Consider the following 17,286-nt stretch of genomic DNA (forward strand, 5'->3'; position numbering starts at 1 on the left):
CGTTGGCAATCTTATGAAAACGCATTTTCCCTCTGTCTGGCTTGGGTAACCTTTCTCCTACAGAGGATGCATAAGAGAAAAGAAAAACCCAACAAAAGATATGTCTACATTATTATTTAATATATATTATGGTCATAATATGTGTTATTCTGCATATTATGGGTATTATGCTTATTATTATAGTACTACCTTGCAGTATTGGTAGTAGCAGTAGCAGTACTACCGGTTGTATTAGTATTGTACAATCAGCAGTGGATTCTGTTACCTGATATAACCTCCAGGAGCAGCATGAGCTTCAGGCCGTTCCTGAAGTCCTCCTCTATGTTTTCTATCTGTGTCCCTGCTTTCCTCAGGTGGGAGTTGCACCAGGCTGTGAAGGTCTAACAGGACAGAGCAGCCATGAGTCAATCCAATGGGAGGGGTTACATTGTCCCCATATGAACCTCATCCTTCTGTGTAAATCATAAATTGGTATTGGTGTTGTGATGTAATAAAGTGTCAAATAATATTAACCATTATCATCATCATCACATTACGTGTCAAAATAATAAAACATAAGTTTCCCCGAGCTGGTTTGGGTCTGTGTGTTTGGATCTCTCAGTACATAGTTAGATCCCTTGCTACGCATAATGCGAACTAAAGTGTCTTTAGTAAAAAAGCAGCACTTTTATACCCTCTATACCACCAACCCACTTGGCACGTATAGGAGCAGTATATTATATGACTGGTAGTATTTTATATCATAAACCTCTCTGCAAAAGTACAACGCAGACTTGATTTCATATTCTCATCATTATGTGTTTAGTTAAAAAGTCGTTCAAATAATATCAATGTGTGAATGTGGTCATCCCGGGTACTGAGGTATAAGCTTATAAACAGACATGTCATTTAGGTGGAAAAATGTATTCTTAAATAAGTGGTGGTGGTTAAGCATTTACAGCGAAAATGCAGGTATTTTTAAAACTTTCCTGGCTCACAGCACAACAATATCTCTTAGCATTGTGGCCGTCTACGCGCCATATAGAGATACATGTAATTCAAGACTGGATCATTGTCTTTCTCTTCCTATTTTTACACGTGTCTTTCAATGGCCTGCGACAGAGCTGTAGCTCAGGGGCCGGCATCCATGCACACACAGACAGCGTTCTGCGGGGGCCAGGCCCGCTGCACATTCCAGCTGATACAAGGGGGTAAATATAGCCATCTCTGGTGTTCATCAAGATAGACGTGGGGAAGGAAAAACCTCAAAATGTTTCACGTACAGTGTGAGGTGAAATGTCACGTGGTTTATACACTGGATCTTTCCCTGTTGTCACTCCCTCCCAACTTTCTCCCTTTGCAGCCTTTAAATGAGCCCCAAGTAGGCCTGTAAGAACAAAGGCACGCAGCCCTTTCTATCTTAACCACAGCTATTCCGACCGATACAATACTCCCCGTGACTAAATAAAGCCTTCTCTATCTGAAAGTGTGTGACATATGATGCTGAGGATTTGCTATTAACGCTTCTGAAATCGTTACAAATCCATATTTGATTCTATGAATGATGATACGGTTCAGAATCCTTCATCCTTCAGCTTATCCCAGATGCATGTTACCTCATATCTAGCATAGTCTTCTCAACGAGCAGCATAGTCTTCAGTCTGTGTGTTTAGATTTGGTCAACTCACTCTGAGACTCAATGTGAATACTTGTTTCTAATAAGCTGGTATCCTAGGAGATATACTGTCAGTGGGTGATGGCAGTGATTGATGACTCTGATGAGGGGAGTGATCAGTTTCCTGTGGAACATCACGCAATGCTCTGTCCCTGTCTCTCTCTTGAAGGGAGGGGGGGGGGGGGTAAACAAAGTGCAGCTAACATGCATCCCAATGCCACCTAGGAACCCAAGGACCCCCCTGTGGGAGGAGCCTGTCTAAAAAGGGGAATATTTGAGGCTTTGGAACAAAGGCCTGCCAATTCCTGAGGGGCAAAAAGGAGTCTGCAGTGTGCATGTGGTGTTGAACCACTGTAAAAATGCAGCTAGTGTTTCTTAAATCCAACCAGAGCCCACAGCCCTGCCAAGTGTGACGATAAGATCTAAATATACAATATGAATCATATACAGGCTCGGAGGACCACCCTGTCACCCTGTCACAAGTGCCTGATGTCTTTGAGGGCTGACAGGGTCAACAAGCAGCTTGTCCAATCAAAACGCAGAGAGTCAACGAGCAAACGAGAGACTGGCGGGAATTCTAATCCAATCCGTTTGTGATTTTTTTCAGAGTTCACTGAAATCCAATGCCCACTCAGGAAGCGTGTCACATGGAGACTGAAATTGAATTATTAATGGAATGCTTTGATGAAAGTTGAAATGTCTCCAATATGTCAAATAAAGGTCTCCAACAGGGGTAGGGTGGATGTTGAATGTGATGGAGGAGTGTGAGGCATGTAGAAACCTCCTGAATTTAGCCTGCCATAAAGTTCACATTTTTACATGAACCAGGTTTCTTTGACATTACGTGCAATGAAGGATTATCACAAATATGTGGTTGGTGATATGTGATATTCTGCTTTAGGAGCTTTAGGTAGGGATTGCCTTCGATATCAACAACTTAAATTAATGCTGGGGACAGATTTAAAACCTGGGGACTGGTAGGCCTCATGGGCCTACAGACCAACTGTTGGGTTCAATGTGTTTTAGTGTGGTTTCCATCAACAAAGGAATTCTGCTCCAAGGACACTGGATTAACCTACTATAATGCCTTCGCTCCGCAGGTTAAATTTAGATATAGCATCCTTTCTAATCCCGTGAACGTCATCATGTGTTAGAAGCATCTGTTGACAGTTTGCATTCCGGGCGTATCAGTGGAATGGCAACAGTCTCGAGAGCAGCTCATAGCTTCTATTGTTAGCTGGTACCCAAAGCATCCCCCCCACCCCACCCCTCCAGTCAGATGGAGCTAAACCAGCCACCAGGGGCTCTGACTTCATACCACCTACAAAGAACTATACAAACCATACTAATGATGGTCATAAAGCACATGAACTTTGGAACGTCATGGAACTTTGGAACGTCAAACCTTTTTTTATGCTTTACAAATAATTTAATTTTTTGGGCGAATTTCATCTCGCAGGTTTACGAAATGTGATTAGGGTACGCGTTTAACCAACTCACAACCTACTTTTCTTTGTTGTTTCTCCCAGGCGGGGTCCAGCAGCATGTCCCTGTCCCACTCATCCTCCTGCAGCATGTACTCCTCCTCGTAGCCGTAGCCGTTGTCGTAGTGCACGATGGTCTCCACCTGGGTCATCATCCTGAAGTCCTGCTTTAATTCCTCCACACACAACAAATCGATATTACCCTTCAGCGTTTTAGCTCAGCTGGTTGTTGTCACGAGAAAGAGGATGATCTGTAGTAAAATCTCTCTTTGGTTTGGTTGTAGTTTATTTTTCTTTTCTCTTTACTGCCTCTCCAACTCTCCCTGAACCTTCCTACCCGAGTGACGTCTGGCCCCAGTTGCCGCAGCGGAACACCGGACAGCCACAATTAGTACTGGCGGGACGCATGACGCAAACACAGGGCACTCGCAAAGTCTGCACACCCACCGCCCAACCCAGTAGCACACACCCCTATAAACCACCCCAAACACACACACACACACACACACACACACACACACACACACACACACACACACACACACACACACACACACACACACACACACACACACACACACACACACACACACACACACACACACACACACACACACACACATTCTCTCTCTCTCGCTCTCGGTCCATATCTCTCACGCACACACAACAGAAACTCTCTCTCTCTCTCACATCCACGCACACAGACACACAAACTCTCTCATGGTCTATATCTCTGTCAAGCGCACGTTCACAGACAAACAAACTCTCATGGTCTATGTCTCTGTCACACACAAGACACTCTAACACACACACACACCACAAGCACAGACGCACGCGTGCACACGCACACACACGAACACACACACACACACTCTCTCTCTCTCTCTCTCTCTCTCTCTCTCTCTCTCTCTCTCTAACACACAACAGACCTACACACTCAAACATAAAGACGCACCATACACGCACACAGCAGGACAATGTCAGTAATTTAGCAACACAAAAGTATTTTTTATTGCAAAAACAAACTTTCTTATTTTTACAAGAGACACAAAGAAAATGTAAAATATAAATACAAAAAAAACTAAACTTATGGAGTAGGTAACCCCATACGCCTGCTTACACATATTGCGTAGTGATTTTCATAAACAATATCAAGGTTTTGGCCTTTTGAAACCATAAATTGTTCAACACTCCAAAAATATGTAAGCTATTAGCTGCATTGTTTGTATTGGGAACATTATTTCATCCTTTATTCCTTCTCTTAAAGCATAATCCAATCGTTTTTTATGTCATACATAATATATTATCTATATCATCGGACTAGAGAGAATTTAGTGTGGGCTATTATAAAACATAAAAAAAAACTCTGCAGCCTGTTCAGCGTTGAAAAGAACAGGCGGCCAAACGCCTGGATGGAGCTTGCGGTCTCTCAGAGGGCTCTACAACAACAGTTCACCCGGAGTGCAAAGACAGCATGTGTGGTAGCCTCGGTGGAGGGGGGAGGAGGGGGGGGGGGGGGGGGGAAGACATCGGCCAAAAAGACCACTACATCACTCCCAAACGCTGCTTGTGAATGCACAACGCACCCCAAACAAACAAATCAACGATCCGTGCGCCCCGGGCGGACCGGAGGGGAGAAGGAGTGACCGGAGGGCCGGGTGATGGCAACCATCATCGTTCTGTGTGTTGTGGTGGTCGGAGAGTTCAGTATCGCGAGGAGCTGGTACTGGGAGTCGTGATAAACACCCCTATTACTTAGACTGGTCCAGGTCACAGGGCCGCCTCCACTCCTGGCCGCGCTCATGAATCCATTTGTTTGATACTGAGAAGCAGAAGGGCAAACGCAAAAACATGTCATCGTTTTCAAACGGTCCACTAAGGACCTTACTAATGTCCTCAGGCTGCCTGTGTGTGGGTATCCTATCGCACCGGACATTTGAGCCGAGGACATGAGTTGTAACTCACTGTAAGTGGATTTTGATAATAGTGTCTGAGCGTAGGCCTATTAAATGGTAAGTCCAACATGAAATTGTAAATCGGAAAACTCCATCATTAAACTCACAAATCGTGAAACAGACGGGAAATCGTAAATGGAGTTAGGGGTAGGTAGTTCTACGGAACTCACTAGAGCAGGGCTGCCTATGCCGCTGTGCCCCTGGCCAGCGTACAGCGGCATCCGGCACAGTCCGGCAGCAAGGGCCCACAGAGCCGCCTGCCCCCATCTTCAACCCAACGTCACCTTTGACATTAAACCCTTGAAACTAACAACAAATATATGACTTCAGACAGCAAGTTATTTATTCTGGTTGGTTTTCGTTTAAACTACAATTATGAGGCTTCAACAAACAATAGGCCTATATGATATTTTGCAGATAGAATCATATTGTTTTGTTTTAACTACAAGGTCTATGAGGCTTGAAAATGATGATGTTGAACAGACTATTTACAATCTTAAGAGTCTGTATATTTTGTATACTACAAAATCTTTTTACAATATAGGATTACCTAACTTAAAGGCACCCAGTGCAACTTTATGTAAACATTCAATGAAAAATAAACATTCAATTTCTAGTCCTTTTTACACGTAGTAAGTTTCAATAACTCCATACCATTACATATCAACATTCGATGAGACGTCGTTGTGTGGTGAGAACTGATAGAAAATCGTAAACAACAACAATCGCCGGTGGGGAGAAGCCATTTTTCCATTGACTGGAAGCCTGCTTTATTTATTGTAGGTTACAAAAAATAAAGAAAATGGCGGCATTGTTGTTGTTATCGATTTTGTATCAGTTCTCACCACACAACGACGTCTCATCTTTGCTGCTTAAATGTCGGTATGTAATGGTATGGAGTTATTGAAACTTACTGCGTGTAAAAAAGACTAGAAATTGAATGTTTATTTTTAAGCCTCGAAAGTTGCACTGGGTGCCTTTAAGATAACTTTTATCATACAGAGAATTCTTTTTTTACTATACATTTTTTTATTGTTTTATAGTAGTTACCTATAAATCAAATATCCTTCGATGCTACTTTTTTGCAAGGTATATCGATGTATCCAGATACCATTGATAAGCAATATATTGAGCTGTGTGATGGAGAAGCAGTTTGATGTAATGGTTTATGTTGGAGGAGATACTATTGAACCATTTAATGTCCTAAAATAAAGGAGTGAAGACATTGTCGATTTTTTGCCTAAAACGCCAACTGTGGCATTTTCAACCTTTCAACTTTAATTGAAATTGATCTTCATCTGGATGGTATGGAGCAGGTTGGAGTTTTATAACGAGGATGGCCGATCAAAGACAGATTGTGAGGAGAGTAGAAACCTACGCCCTCTAGTGGTAGAGTTCCGAAGCTGAGGGAGTAACGCATTGCAACTACTGTACACTGGCGACTCATTTTAGATTACTAATTAAGCTGACCTCGAAATAAATGCAGTAACATGTGGTTTTGGTCAAGGTAAAAGAGTGTTTCTCAGGAACATAACCACGATCATAATAGATATCCTATAGTATTTCTGATCCATTTTAACCATGGCTCTGGACTTACCCCACTTGTTTCCCACCAGCACTGGGCATGCTGCGTGCCGCGTGCTGTAGTCTCCCTCCCCGCTGGCAAACAGGTTGTACCAGAACACCGCAGTTCCCTGTACACACACACACGCACACGTAATGTACACTTTAGACCGGGAGTCTAATAATTTATTTAATACGTTATTATAATACAAATCAAGCCGTGGTAAGGACAAAAATGGGAATCCTCTTGGTACCTTCTTGGGCCAAACGGCTGCTCCTACGTCTGGAAACACTGTAGCGCCCCCTGCTGCCACGTCAGTCATCTGCAGCAGACAGAGAAATGAAGGACAACATTTGAACCTTTGATGCAGGATGTGAAATTGTTATGGCCTCGTCGGTTTTATAGTTGGACTATCTGACGGGTTCATTAATTCCTGCCAGGGGTGGATTGACTGAGTGAACCCATCAGCAGGAGGAGAGAGGAGCGGTGATGAAGAGGCCCAGACTTTTACTTTGTGAACTCAGAACTTTCCATTTTATGTAACTACAGCTGGATGCGCTCAAATCTCCTCCTATCCCGCTAAGGGATAGGAGTGCCAAAACTATCAGAACATGAATGATGGAAAAAAGTATCCTCCTTACAAAATGATTAATTATTTTATCAAGAAAAAATAAATAGTCTGATAACGGAAATATTTCACAAGGAGAATAGTGAACAGATACCTGTGAAGAAACAAAGAGCCGTATGAACATACTCACATAGAAGAGCCACGTTGCCACACGGTTCCCCGTGCCCAGCTCTTTGAATGCATCCGGTTCGTCTTTCTGCCGAGGCCAGACTGAGTTAAACACTCACAGCTCAACAACAAAGAATGATTACAGAAAGGTGTCTTGGGATAATCAGTTACCTACCCTTCCAAAGTCAAAGTGTGGTTCATATTGACCTCCGACACCATAGTTTGCAACCTAAAAGGTTGAAAACCAAGAATAAATATGATTCAAATACACACCGATGTACAAGACAAAAGCTTTACAATATATTTACACATATATTATGAGTGATTAAGTATATACATGGTTTTATGAAAAGCTAATACAAAAATATTAGATTTTTTGTTTATTTTTCCAAACACAAAGTTGAGTTCTACCTGCATCTCTTCTGCAGTGTCCATCTCCAGCCCGGTGAGATCTTCAATCCTCTGATTAATCTTATCGATCAGCGGGTCATCGTAGCCAGTCAGCCAGGCGCTGGGAGAAAACAACATGTGTCACATGCATTGCGGGTTAACTCCCACAAGATGGCACTAAAGGTCAGAGTTGGAGAACATAAAACATGCAGAAAGAAATCGTCATGCTTAGTCAAGCCTACTGAATGAAATTACATGATGGATTTGTGGCAACACAATGCATGCAGTTTATCCACAAGAGAAGGACAAACTATAGACGACGGCCCAGAATTCAGAATCTCCAATTGGCTGAGGTTACACAGAATGTCACAGAAGGAACCCACGTAGCACAATTCCCACTGTGTACAACCGAGGCGGTTGAGGCAGGATCACAGAGGGTCTCACTCAGGACCTCAGAATGGCTCTACATTAACTACCGCTAGTGTTGTCATAGGGGTAGCCTCTCCCCTCCTTTACACTAGACACCTTTCATCAAGAGGGTTAACACCCTCTGAGAGTCTAGCACTCAGGTCTTACTGAATGACTTCCTGACAGGGTTTAAGCAATGAACCCTTTCAAGTGAGGGTACAAGGCCGCGGAATTAGACCAAGGAATATGTGGCTGGGGGGAAGCTCACTTTTATTGCCATGTGATCGCCAAAGTATCTGCTCATAACTCTGTATCATAACTCTCATGCATTTTACAAGGTACATTGTTGACTCACATGCCAGAGCTTCTATAAACAGATGGCATGAAGCCTCACAATGCATTGTGGGAGTAAATTTAGGAATGTGTTATATACTTTCATAAAGGTTTAATTCCTTGGAGCTTTGTAGGAGTCTTAAGTCTAAGATGGGGAAATAGATAAGAAAAAGCACACTCGCAGTGAATGCATGCATCTGTAACACGCTTATGTCACCCTATGAACTTGCGAGGAGCTCCACTAAAAAACAGGAGAAGCTTGGGAGAGGGAGAGTGAGCAGCCATCTTGAAAGCTCACCGATTTTATAGCCTTGGAAAAAAGTGCTTATGATAATTCCAGAGGAAATAACCAGGTCAAATAGAGTCCAAAGCTTCAACAACAGTTCTAACAGTTGAAAGCTTTCCATTGCAACTTCACCAAAAAATGACCCAAAAAATGTCAGCCATGCATGATAGAAAAAATACAAATGGTCAATTTGTAATCGTGTCGGCTGTGGTCTTATCCACATCCCACAGAAACGGTACTTCCATGGATGACTGGATTCGACCGGTAGAGGTTCAGCCGGGTGCCTGAGTGTTATACATGGTGCCTGGTCAGCATGCCTGACATATTCACTCCATAGGTGTTGGCTTCCATCCATGGGTAAGAACGGGATAGGTGATGCAGAGGAGCTGCTCTGAGCTGTGACCTGTGACCTCTTACCTCTTGGAGACTCTGTACCGGGCCGTGGTCAGTTTCCCGGTAAGGGGGTCATGCACCGTAGCACGCCTTAACTAGCTCAGGACACCACAGAGGACGGCGTAGGGAGGGAACACACAGGAATACAGAGAGGACACGGATAGGTAAGGAAAGAGAGAGAAGAGCAGATGTGGTCACTGGTGCTTCAATGGAACTTCATCTATGAGTAAGAGGTTGCCTTGGTTTTTGTTGTTGATGTTTTTTGATGATGATGATGATGATGAATGAATTATGATAATCATTTTGGTTGTGATTTTACCATGGCGTTAACTAAATATCAATAGATCTACAGCAAAGAACTGTGATCGATTTTTTTGATTTTCTTACAGTTCAGTAGCCAACCTCCAATTAGTAAAACATTTTTGCAGTAAAAAATCTCTTACTGGGTATCAGCAGCAGCTCCAAAAACACCCATATGAACCAATTGCTGTTCAACGGAAGGTACGTGACTGCGTGAGCCAATCACACATGATGTAGGTTGCATTTCCTTTCCATTCCCTCTTTTCTTTTGCTCTATGACGCCAGAGGTTTTGTTAAAAGCAGGAGAGGACACGTGCTGTGAGTTCAATGCGTCGCTACATGGCCCGGACCGGGGAAGAGAGGAGAAGGGGTGGAGAGGGGCTGAGATAAATAGATCATGTGTATATTTCTGCAAGAACAGCCTCTCCTCCTCTCCCCTTCCTCCCCGCCCCCTGGAGCCTTACCTCTTGCTGATCCGGTATGGAGCGGTCTCCAATATGCCGGTGATTGGGTTGGAAATAGTGGCTCTGCGCAGCTGTGGAGCCAGGGACACGTTCAACCCATCTGTGTGTGTGTGTGCGCTTTTGCATGTGAGTGTGTGTCTGTGCTCAGGCCACTTAATCGGTTTCTAATGAGTTTACGGGCAAAATCATTCTAGACCCGTGGCGTTGAAATGAAATAACTAAAATACATTTAAATTTGCATTAAGGCAATCTCAATGCATGTGTCACTGAACCATGACTTGTTAACCTGCTTGCTGTTACCAGCTTTCTTTATGCAGAGTTTCTACTGTTTATTTGTTGGGTGAAACGGATCTATTCATGGCACCAGAGCAGCTTACAGAAGAAGACACAAGAGAGACGTCCCTTACCCTGGGCTTGGCAAGGCTCTTGACCTTCTCGATCTCGCTGTGGGAGATGATGTCGTGGTAGCGGACGATGTAGGGCCGGTCCCACTCATCCTCCTGTTTCACCGGACTCAGCAGGTACATGGGGTTGCGGTGGTTGTCATAGTAACGGCAGAAGAGCCGGCTCTGTCTGCGCGGTGTCTGTGTGCGGATTAAAATCATTAAAACAAAAAATCCATAGAAGGACAACGACTGCAATAAGGCGATGAGTCAGAGGTGTCAACTGAACGTGGAGGGTGGGGGGGAGGGGGGGGGGGGGGCAACATGGGTGTCAAGTGGGTGTCAGGGAGTGGGGACCTCACCATCTGGATGCCCTCGCCCCGACACAGCTTCTCGTACATCTTCCTCTCGGGGATGGGCTCCTTGAAGCCTTTCTTCTTCTCCTCTGTTTTGTTGCCCACCGTCCCCTCGTTCCTCTGTTTCTGGGCGGCCTCCTCCTCATCGCTCCTCTGCTGCAGCATCTGGAACTCAAAGTACTTCAGGTTCCCCCGGGCGCGCTGGTGCTCCGAATCTGGATATGATTGTAAACATACATGCACAGAACAGGAAATCATGTATATCCAACATATTATTTAATGTGGTTATATTCAATCATTTATTTTATTTATTCAAATATATATATATATATATATATATTAGAGCTGTCAGTTAAACGCGTTATTAACGGCGTTAACGCAAACCAATTTTAACGGCGATTAACGCAAATTCTTATTTTTTAAAACAATTTTATTTTTTTTATTTTTTTTTTTGGGCTCAAAACAAAGAAGCAGTAGCCTGACTGCTATGTTCAAGGCATATCTTTGTATGTTCATCGTTTAATTGAATTATAGGCTTTTTTTTTGTACCGTCCTGTTTTGATCAGTATATGCCAATGTTGCTATCAATAAAAAAACATTTGCACAAGGCAAGCCGATGCACTTCTCCATGTTGATAAGAGCATTAAAATGAGAAAAATTAATGGGACAAAGAATTCAAGGGATATTTAGCATAGAAAAAAAAATTATGATTAATCGTGAGTTAACTATGGCATTAATGCGATTAATCGTGATTAAATATTTTAATCGCTTGACAGCCCTAATATATATATATATATATATATATATATATATATAGAAAAGTTTAACATGTAAATGCAACATATTATTTTATGCAGTTTTATTTAATACACGATCATCTCATCACCTTATTATCACAATGTTAAATATTGTTTACTCATTTTTGTAAAGTAATTTAAACATGTCGCCGGCATAGGATTAAACAGCAAATTTATGATGTGATAACATTTGGGAGCTTTCGCTTTAGACTATAGAGATCTCTAGAGATCTTTCAAGTTATTCAGTGACCATTTCTTTCCCTCATTCGGTGGTGCATTAAATATGAGCCAAACATCTGGGGAAAAACTATGGACGGAAGTGCATATTGGAGCAACAACTTTTTCAGTCAAGCCTTGAAATAACATCTGACAGGGACAGAAGACACCGGGCACAGAGAACCAAGTGTTACACAACCAGTGAGGCTCTGGCATGAGTGATAAATACCTATTTGGTATCGTCCATGTCATTTTATTTCATCCCAATATAAATATATTAAGAAAAAATGCAAAAAACACAAGTCTTGTGGACTGGTGTCAGACTCACCCAGTGAGAGCAGCCTCTTGGTGATCTCCAGCGCTCTCTCTAGCTCTCCCTGTTGGTAGATGGCGTAACTGAGGTAGTCCAGCACGGTCACCTTGTCGATGGTGGACTCCTCCCCCTGGTCCAGCTGCTGCAGGGATTGGCTCATCCACAGCTCAGTGTGGTAGTAGTCTGAGTCCGAGTAGGCAATCTTCCCCAGCTCGTAGCAGTCCTCCACCGTCATGTGGCTCTTGTACGTCACGCCTGGTGGGATGATATTGGCCATGTTGGTGGTATAGGTAATGGTGGTGGTGATAGTGATGTTCATGTTCATGTGGATGCCGACGATGATAAGGAGAAAGAAGAAAACGATCAAGAAAAGGAATGTGGAGAAAAGCAGAGAAAAAGAAAAAAAAAAACGGAATTAAAAGGGGAAAAAAGAAAAAGAAACCATGATTTCTTTTCATCCAGCAGCAGTGATGTGTGTGTGTATGGTCTTGCGTGTGTCTGTGTGCGGAGGCCTACTGACCAGGCAGGTTTCCGGTGGCAATGGTGTTGGTGTCCAGATGGTACGTGTCCTGCAGCCGCAGCAGAGCCTTGGCCGCCCCCGTCTGGTCTTCCTCGGTGGGGAAGTGCTTGCGCTGCATGGTCAGGTTGGAGATGAAGGCTGGAGCCCAGGACGGAGGGAGGGGACACTATGAGGCAGACTCACTATCGTACTGGATCAGAGCTACATACTGTCTACAAGTAGCCATACTACACATGGTTCACTGTTTTGTAAAACTGTCTATTTCGACCTCCACTGATGGAATCAAGTCATCCATGGAAATACCGTTTGTGTGGGATGTGGGTAAGACAGCATCCGACACCGATTAGAAATCAAAAAAATGGTCCTCTTTTTATAATGCATGGCTGACATTTCTTGTTTGTCTTAAATGAGGATGTTTTGCCTTTAAATAGCCCTGTACAAAAAAAGTAAACCTCCCAATTTGTTAATTAGTTACCCAAGGCAGCTTCAACGTCATCCCCATCTTTAAAATGGGTCCTTTTGGTCCTTCAAATTGACTCTCTCTCTCTCTCTAAACGTTGATTCCTCCACTTTCACACTGTTTAGTGTCTCCATAGCTTTCTCTTCTCCTCGTTTAAACGTCTGTGTCATGCGACACACCAATTCACCCATAATCCATCCATCCATCCACACTAATTCACCCATCAATCCATCCATCCACCCATGCATCCATCCGGGTTTGAGTCGTGGCGTTTTCTACCCCACTGACCTTCGGTGGTGTCAGTGAGCACCAGGGTCTCCAGCACGCCCCACTCCGTGTTGAGCCTCTTCATCAGCTTGAAGGCGTTGACCGGGTGGCCCAGGAAGCCCTCAGGGTCCTGGATGGCCGTGATGGACAGGGAGTCCAGCTGATCGGCCCACCTGATACAAGACGGGACCACAGGGGGGTTCAGTTATGGTTCATATAGTGTTGATGCTGGGGCTGATGAAAGTACATAATGTCAACCAGCTCATTACTGAAAGCAATATTTACAGATTGCATCTATTTGTGTGTGTGTGTGTGTTCATGTAAATGGGCTTAACTGTGCCTCTCTTGTTTGTTAATTTACACATGTGCACAAATGTGTGTGTGTGTGTGTGTGTGTGTGTGTGTGTGTGTGTGTGTGTGTGTGTGTGTGTGTGTGTGTGTGCGTGTGTGTGGGACTGTGTATGTGTTTGTATGTGTGTATATGTAGTACCGTTTGACCTGCTCCAGCTTGCTCTCCTCCACTCTGATATATTCCTTGAGAGAAGTGACCATATCTTTCTCTGTGAACAGCAGGTCTGTCATGTGACCTGAAGGACACACACACACACACACACACACACACACACACACACACACACACACACACACACACACACACACACACACACACACACACACACACACACACACACACACACACACACACACACACACACACAGCAGTACCATTTGATATCAATAGATGACTCCATTCAATCTAAAGAGAATAAAGGACTGATGCACTGTACATGCACAGATATATCTATTTTCTAAACTTACCTATTGAGGTGTAGAAGTCATTGTGGGCTGAGAGGGACTTCAAGAGGAAGCTCAGAAAAATACATAAGTGCAGTCTCATCCTGAATATGGTACAGACAGACAGACAGACAGACAGACAGAAAAATATTAAAAATTGTTTCCAATTACAATTTCCTATGCATGAATTTGGCTATTTATGTAAATGATTTTTGCTGTTTCCAAATATCAGAAAACAATGATACTGCAATGCATAGTGTTATCAAAATTCCTTTTTGTTTGTTGAGGCTGAATGGCATTACAGTGTTTGGGGGGCCACACTTTGCACCTCCAAGGATACAAGCCAAGTAAATCAAATAATCTAAAAGTTGGATTCAAAACTACTGTGACGCAGCAATAGATAAACAAAGAAATTAGGGATTTGAATTTGAAAAGGAGATGGAGTGATAGGGCCAGTGGACCAGATTGACATCAACTGCAGGATGTCTGTAATTCCTATCAAGCTACAGCTTGCCACCCACCACACCAGGCCAAATATAAACCCCTGGTTACGCTGGTGCAGCCCTGGCCGCTAGCAAAGTGTCACTGGGCGTGTGCAATTGAGAGAGAGCAGGAGAGAGAGGGTAGGGAGTTCATTTCAAGTTTGCAGATGGAAAGAGTAAAGAGACCAACTGGCAGGAAGTGAGATGTAATTTAGAAAACCTTATCTGACAAAAAAGGAAATTTGGAAAATACTTTTGATTGACAGGGTTCACATTCTTAGTCAACTAGAGGCTAGAGGTTAATACGAGGACTGCTTTATCTGTTGAACAACTGTTGGGCAATATAAGAAATACAAACACTATTCATATATACTTCATACATAGAGTGGTAAATTCAAAGGCAAGACAGTTGCATTATAACACAGTTACAATAGTTGCTGAAAAATATATATTTTGAGATAATTCCTGTTTGGATCGGTCGATTTCAACTCTATTAAGCCAACATATAAGCTAACCTTGCAATGCTTCGAAGTAGGAATTAAATATTAAACATTTATAATAAATGGACAATGTTGCGCAAAGTTTGAAGAACATGTGTAGCGGCACAGGGTAGACAGTAACGTAGCGTACGAGACTCTGTTCTAATGAACAGGGAGGTTCCCTAGCATCTGGTCACTTTAGTGACATCACAAATTGAAGCCTTGGTCCTGAGGTTGCCCTGCCACTGCCTGCAGTAATAACAACTACCTTAAAACATCCGCTCCAACCACACACTGGGCTAAACTAAGAAAACCGTTCTGAGAAATAAAACATCAGCACAATTCACAATTAAAAATAAATCCTTTCACATAAACTGGCCATATTCAATGCCCATATGAGAAAGCCAGAGTTGTATTTACATCTTTTTTTTTTCCACACACACACACACACAAAGTAAAGGTCACAAATGAATGCATACGTGGGCAGCCTGTGGCTACCTCCTCTATGTGTTGCCCTAAGAAGCCAACCTTACCCACAGGCTTGGGCAGGTCCCTCGTAGACAAGTCCTGACTCTAATGAAAGTCAATGAAAGAAAGGTCCTGTCTGCATGCATGCAGCGAAGGCTCTCATGCAGAAGCCCACGCAGACGTCAGCAGAGCTATGAGCATACTTTGTCTCCACAAGCATGATGACCATAAAGCTATCCGCTATAGGGTTAGAATGTTTTATCTATGACGTTAGGTACCATTCGGTTCTCCTGTGTTTAGAGGGACTGAGTTTTATAGTTATTATACTTAAGGTTTATGGATACCAATAATTGCAACACACTAGTATGACCCAAGACTCCAGGGGATATTCCAGTCAAAAGGTTTTTTGCAAGCTTGAGTGAAGTATTCATAATGAATGGACATGAGTGCGGCTCAGAAACCCTTAGGGGACATCTGGAACCTAGCAACACATAATGTATAATCCCCTTTAACTCTTAACCAGTTTCTGAACATGTCCTCAATAAACTGCCTTGCTGAGGTCTGGGATGTAGTACTGCTTTAGGACTGCTTTGGGCTAATACAGTTTAAAATTACATCTATGTTGTTTTTCTTTTTCAAATGCACTGGAATATCAATTAAATACCTGGAAGATCTGTTCTCTAGAATAAGTCACCATTGTTCCTCACAACAAACATCGTGAGAATGCTAATCATTGTAAACACAGAAGCTCCTCATTATTATCATTATTGGGTGTCTCTGCAGAGCTTAAGGGAAAGTTCTTGAATGAGCTGAGGAAGGACTGCCACGTCTTCGCCCCTCCCCCGCAGAGAGAGAAACGAGAGTGAACTCTCAGAGCGGGCTCTCCTGCTCTGCATGGACCGGTACCTTCTTTCCTGGGAGAACCTCGTGAGGTTATGGGCCAGATGGGATGGGTTAGGTCCACCGCGGGTGAGCGGGGATAATAACTCGCCTCATTAACCTATTCTCATAAACTCACAGTGGCACAGCATGTAGGCAGAATATCAAAATAAAATAAAACACATCAGAATAATGCACGACTATTCTCAATACAACACTGATTGTATGGGTCTATATTCCTCACATTGCATTTGCTGCACACGGGTTATTTTGGAGTATATATTTCAATGAATTGTACCGCCCCGATGACAACAATTTTATGGACAACATGGAATTCAAGATATTTTCAAATTAAAAGCACCGCTATGTGTGCGTAGTCGTCAAGCTGATAGGCGGAAGCATCCCACTCTCAGATGATGACGACTGATCGATCATCGTATGAATGAGGAAAGTCAGTTCATTTAAACCATCCCAATGTTTTAACGCTTTCATCCCCCCCCCAAACCCCCCTTTATGATGCAGGCTACATGCTGTAAACACCGGCGGTCATTACACTATTACTACTGCATTACTACAACATTACTACTAGACTTCCAGCTGCAAAAAACGATAATCCTTGCGTGAATATTTACCCAAACATCTTGATGTGGTAAACGGATCCTTCAAAAAAAAAAAAAAATGTAGCTCCAATCCAAGGCTCAAGTCGTAGGTCTAGTAAGCTCCAAAAAAAGATGACTTGCTAAAGTTGACTGCACATACTTTTCGGTGTTTCTGACTCAGCCACGCTGCTGCGGGACAGTGCTCGCCATCTGTTGGAGTGGGCTGGTCTTCAGCTCCCGTCAGGAGAAGCGCTACGTGCAGAGTTACACATACACCGTGGTACTGCTGTCCTACCACACTTTTC

General features: G+C 43.2%; 2 protein-coding genes across 5 annotated transcripts in view; both read right to left on the reverse strand.

The window, feature by feature from the left end:
• actn2b (actinin, alpha 2b) overlaps nucleotides 1-3,619 on the reverse strand; it is a 21,589-nt gene extending 17,970 nt beyond the window's left edge. Inside the window, exons 1-4 of one of the 2 annotated variants that reach the window (XM_060073611.1) lie at nucleotides 3,476-3,619; nucleotides 3,162-3,314; nucleotides 266-380; nucleotides 1-57 (exon numbers count right to left, since the gene is read on the reverse strand). The exon at nucleotides 1-57 is cut by the window's left edge and continues 63 nt beyond it. In XM_060073611.1, coding sequence (XP_059929594.1) covers nucleotides 1-57; nucleotides 266-380; nucleotides 3,162-3,293 — 304 coding nt within the window. In that variant the 5' untranslated portion in view covers nucleotides 3,294-3,314; nucleotides 3,476-3,619. Of the gene's footprint in view, nucleotides 58-265; nucleotides 381-3,161 lie in introns of both variants that reach the window. The other variant, XM_060073609.1, reaches the window with a different exon arrangement.
• Nucleotides 3,620-4,122: 503 nt separating this feature from the next.
• p4ha1b (prolyl 4-hydroxylase, alpha polypeptide I b) lies at nucleotides 4,123-17,286 on the reverse strand. Of its 3 annotated transcripts, XM_060073614.1 has the most exons (16): nucleotides 17,015-17,285; nucleotides 16,410-16,516; nucleotides 14,099-14,178; nucleotides 13,770-13,866; nucleotides 13,301-13,452; nucleotides 12,553-12,690; nucleotides 12,048-12,287; nucleotides 10,713-10,921; nucleotides 10,375-10,551; nucleotides 9,968-10,038; nucleotides 7,805-7,904; nucleotides 7,569-7,622; nucleotides 7,416-7,481; nucleotides 6,911-6,979; nucleotides 6,691-6,787; nucleotides 4,123-4,960 (listed from the first exon to the last, which is right to left on the reverse strand). In XM_060073614.1, the coding sequence occupies exons 3-16, from the start codon at nucleotides 14,175-14,177 to the stop codon at nucleotides 4,890-4,892; spliced, it is 1,620 nt and encodes a 539-aa protein (XP_059929597.1). In that variant the 5' UTR covers nucleotide 14,178; nucleotides 16,410-16,516; nucleotides 17,015-17,285; the 3' UTR covers nucleotides 4,123-4,889. The 3 variants fall into 3 exon arrangements, with proteins under 3 accessions (XP_059929597.1, XP_059929596.1, XP_059929595.1); XM_060073613.1 differs by lacking the exons at nucleotides 9,968-10,038; nucleotides 16,410-16,516 and adding an exon at nucleotides 9,228-9,298 and having other exon boundaries at nucleotides 17,015-17,286; XM_060073612.1 differs by lacking the exon at nucleotides 16,410-16,516.

Source organism: Gadus macrocephalus, chromosome 15 (genome assembly GCF_031168955.1).
Source record: "Gadus macrocephalus chromosome 15, ASM3116895v1".
Lineage (NCBI taxonomy): Eukaryota > Metazoa > Chordata > Actinopteri > Gadiformes > Gadidae > Gadus > Gadus macrocephalus.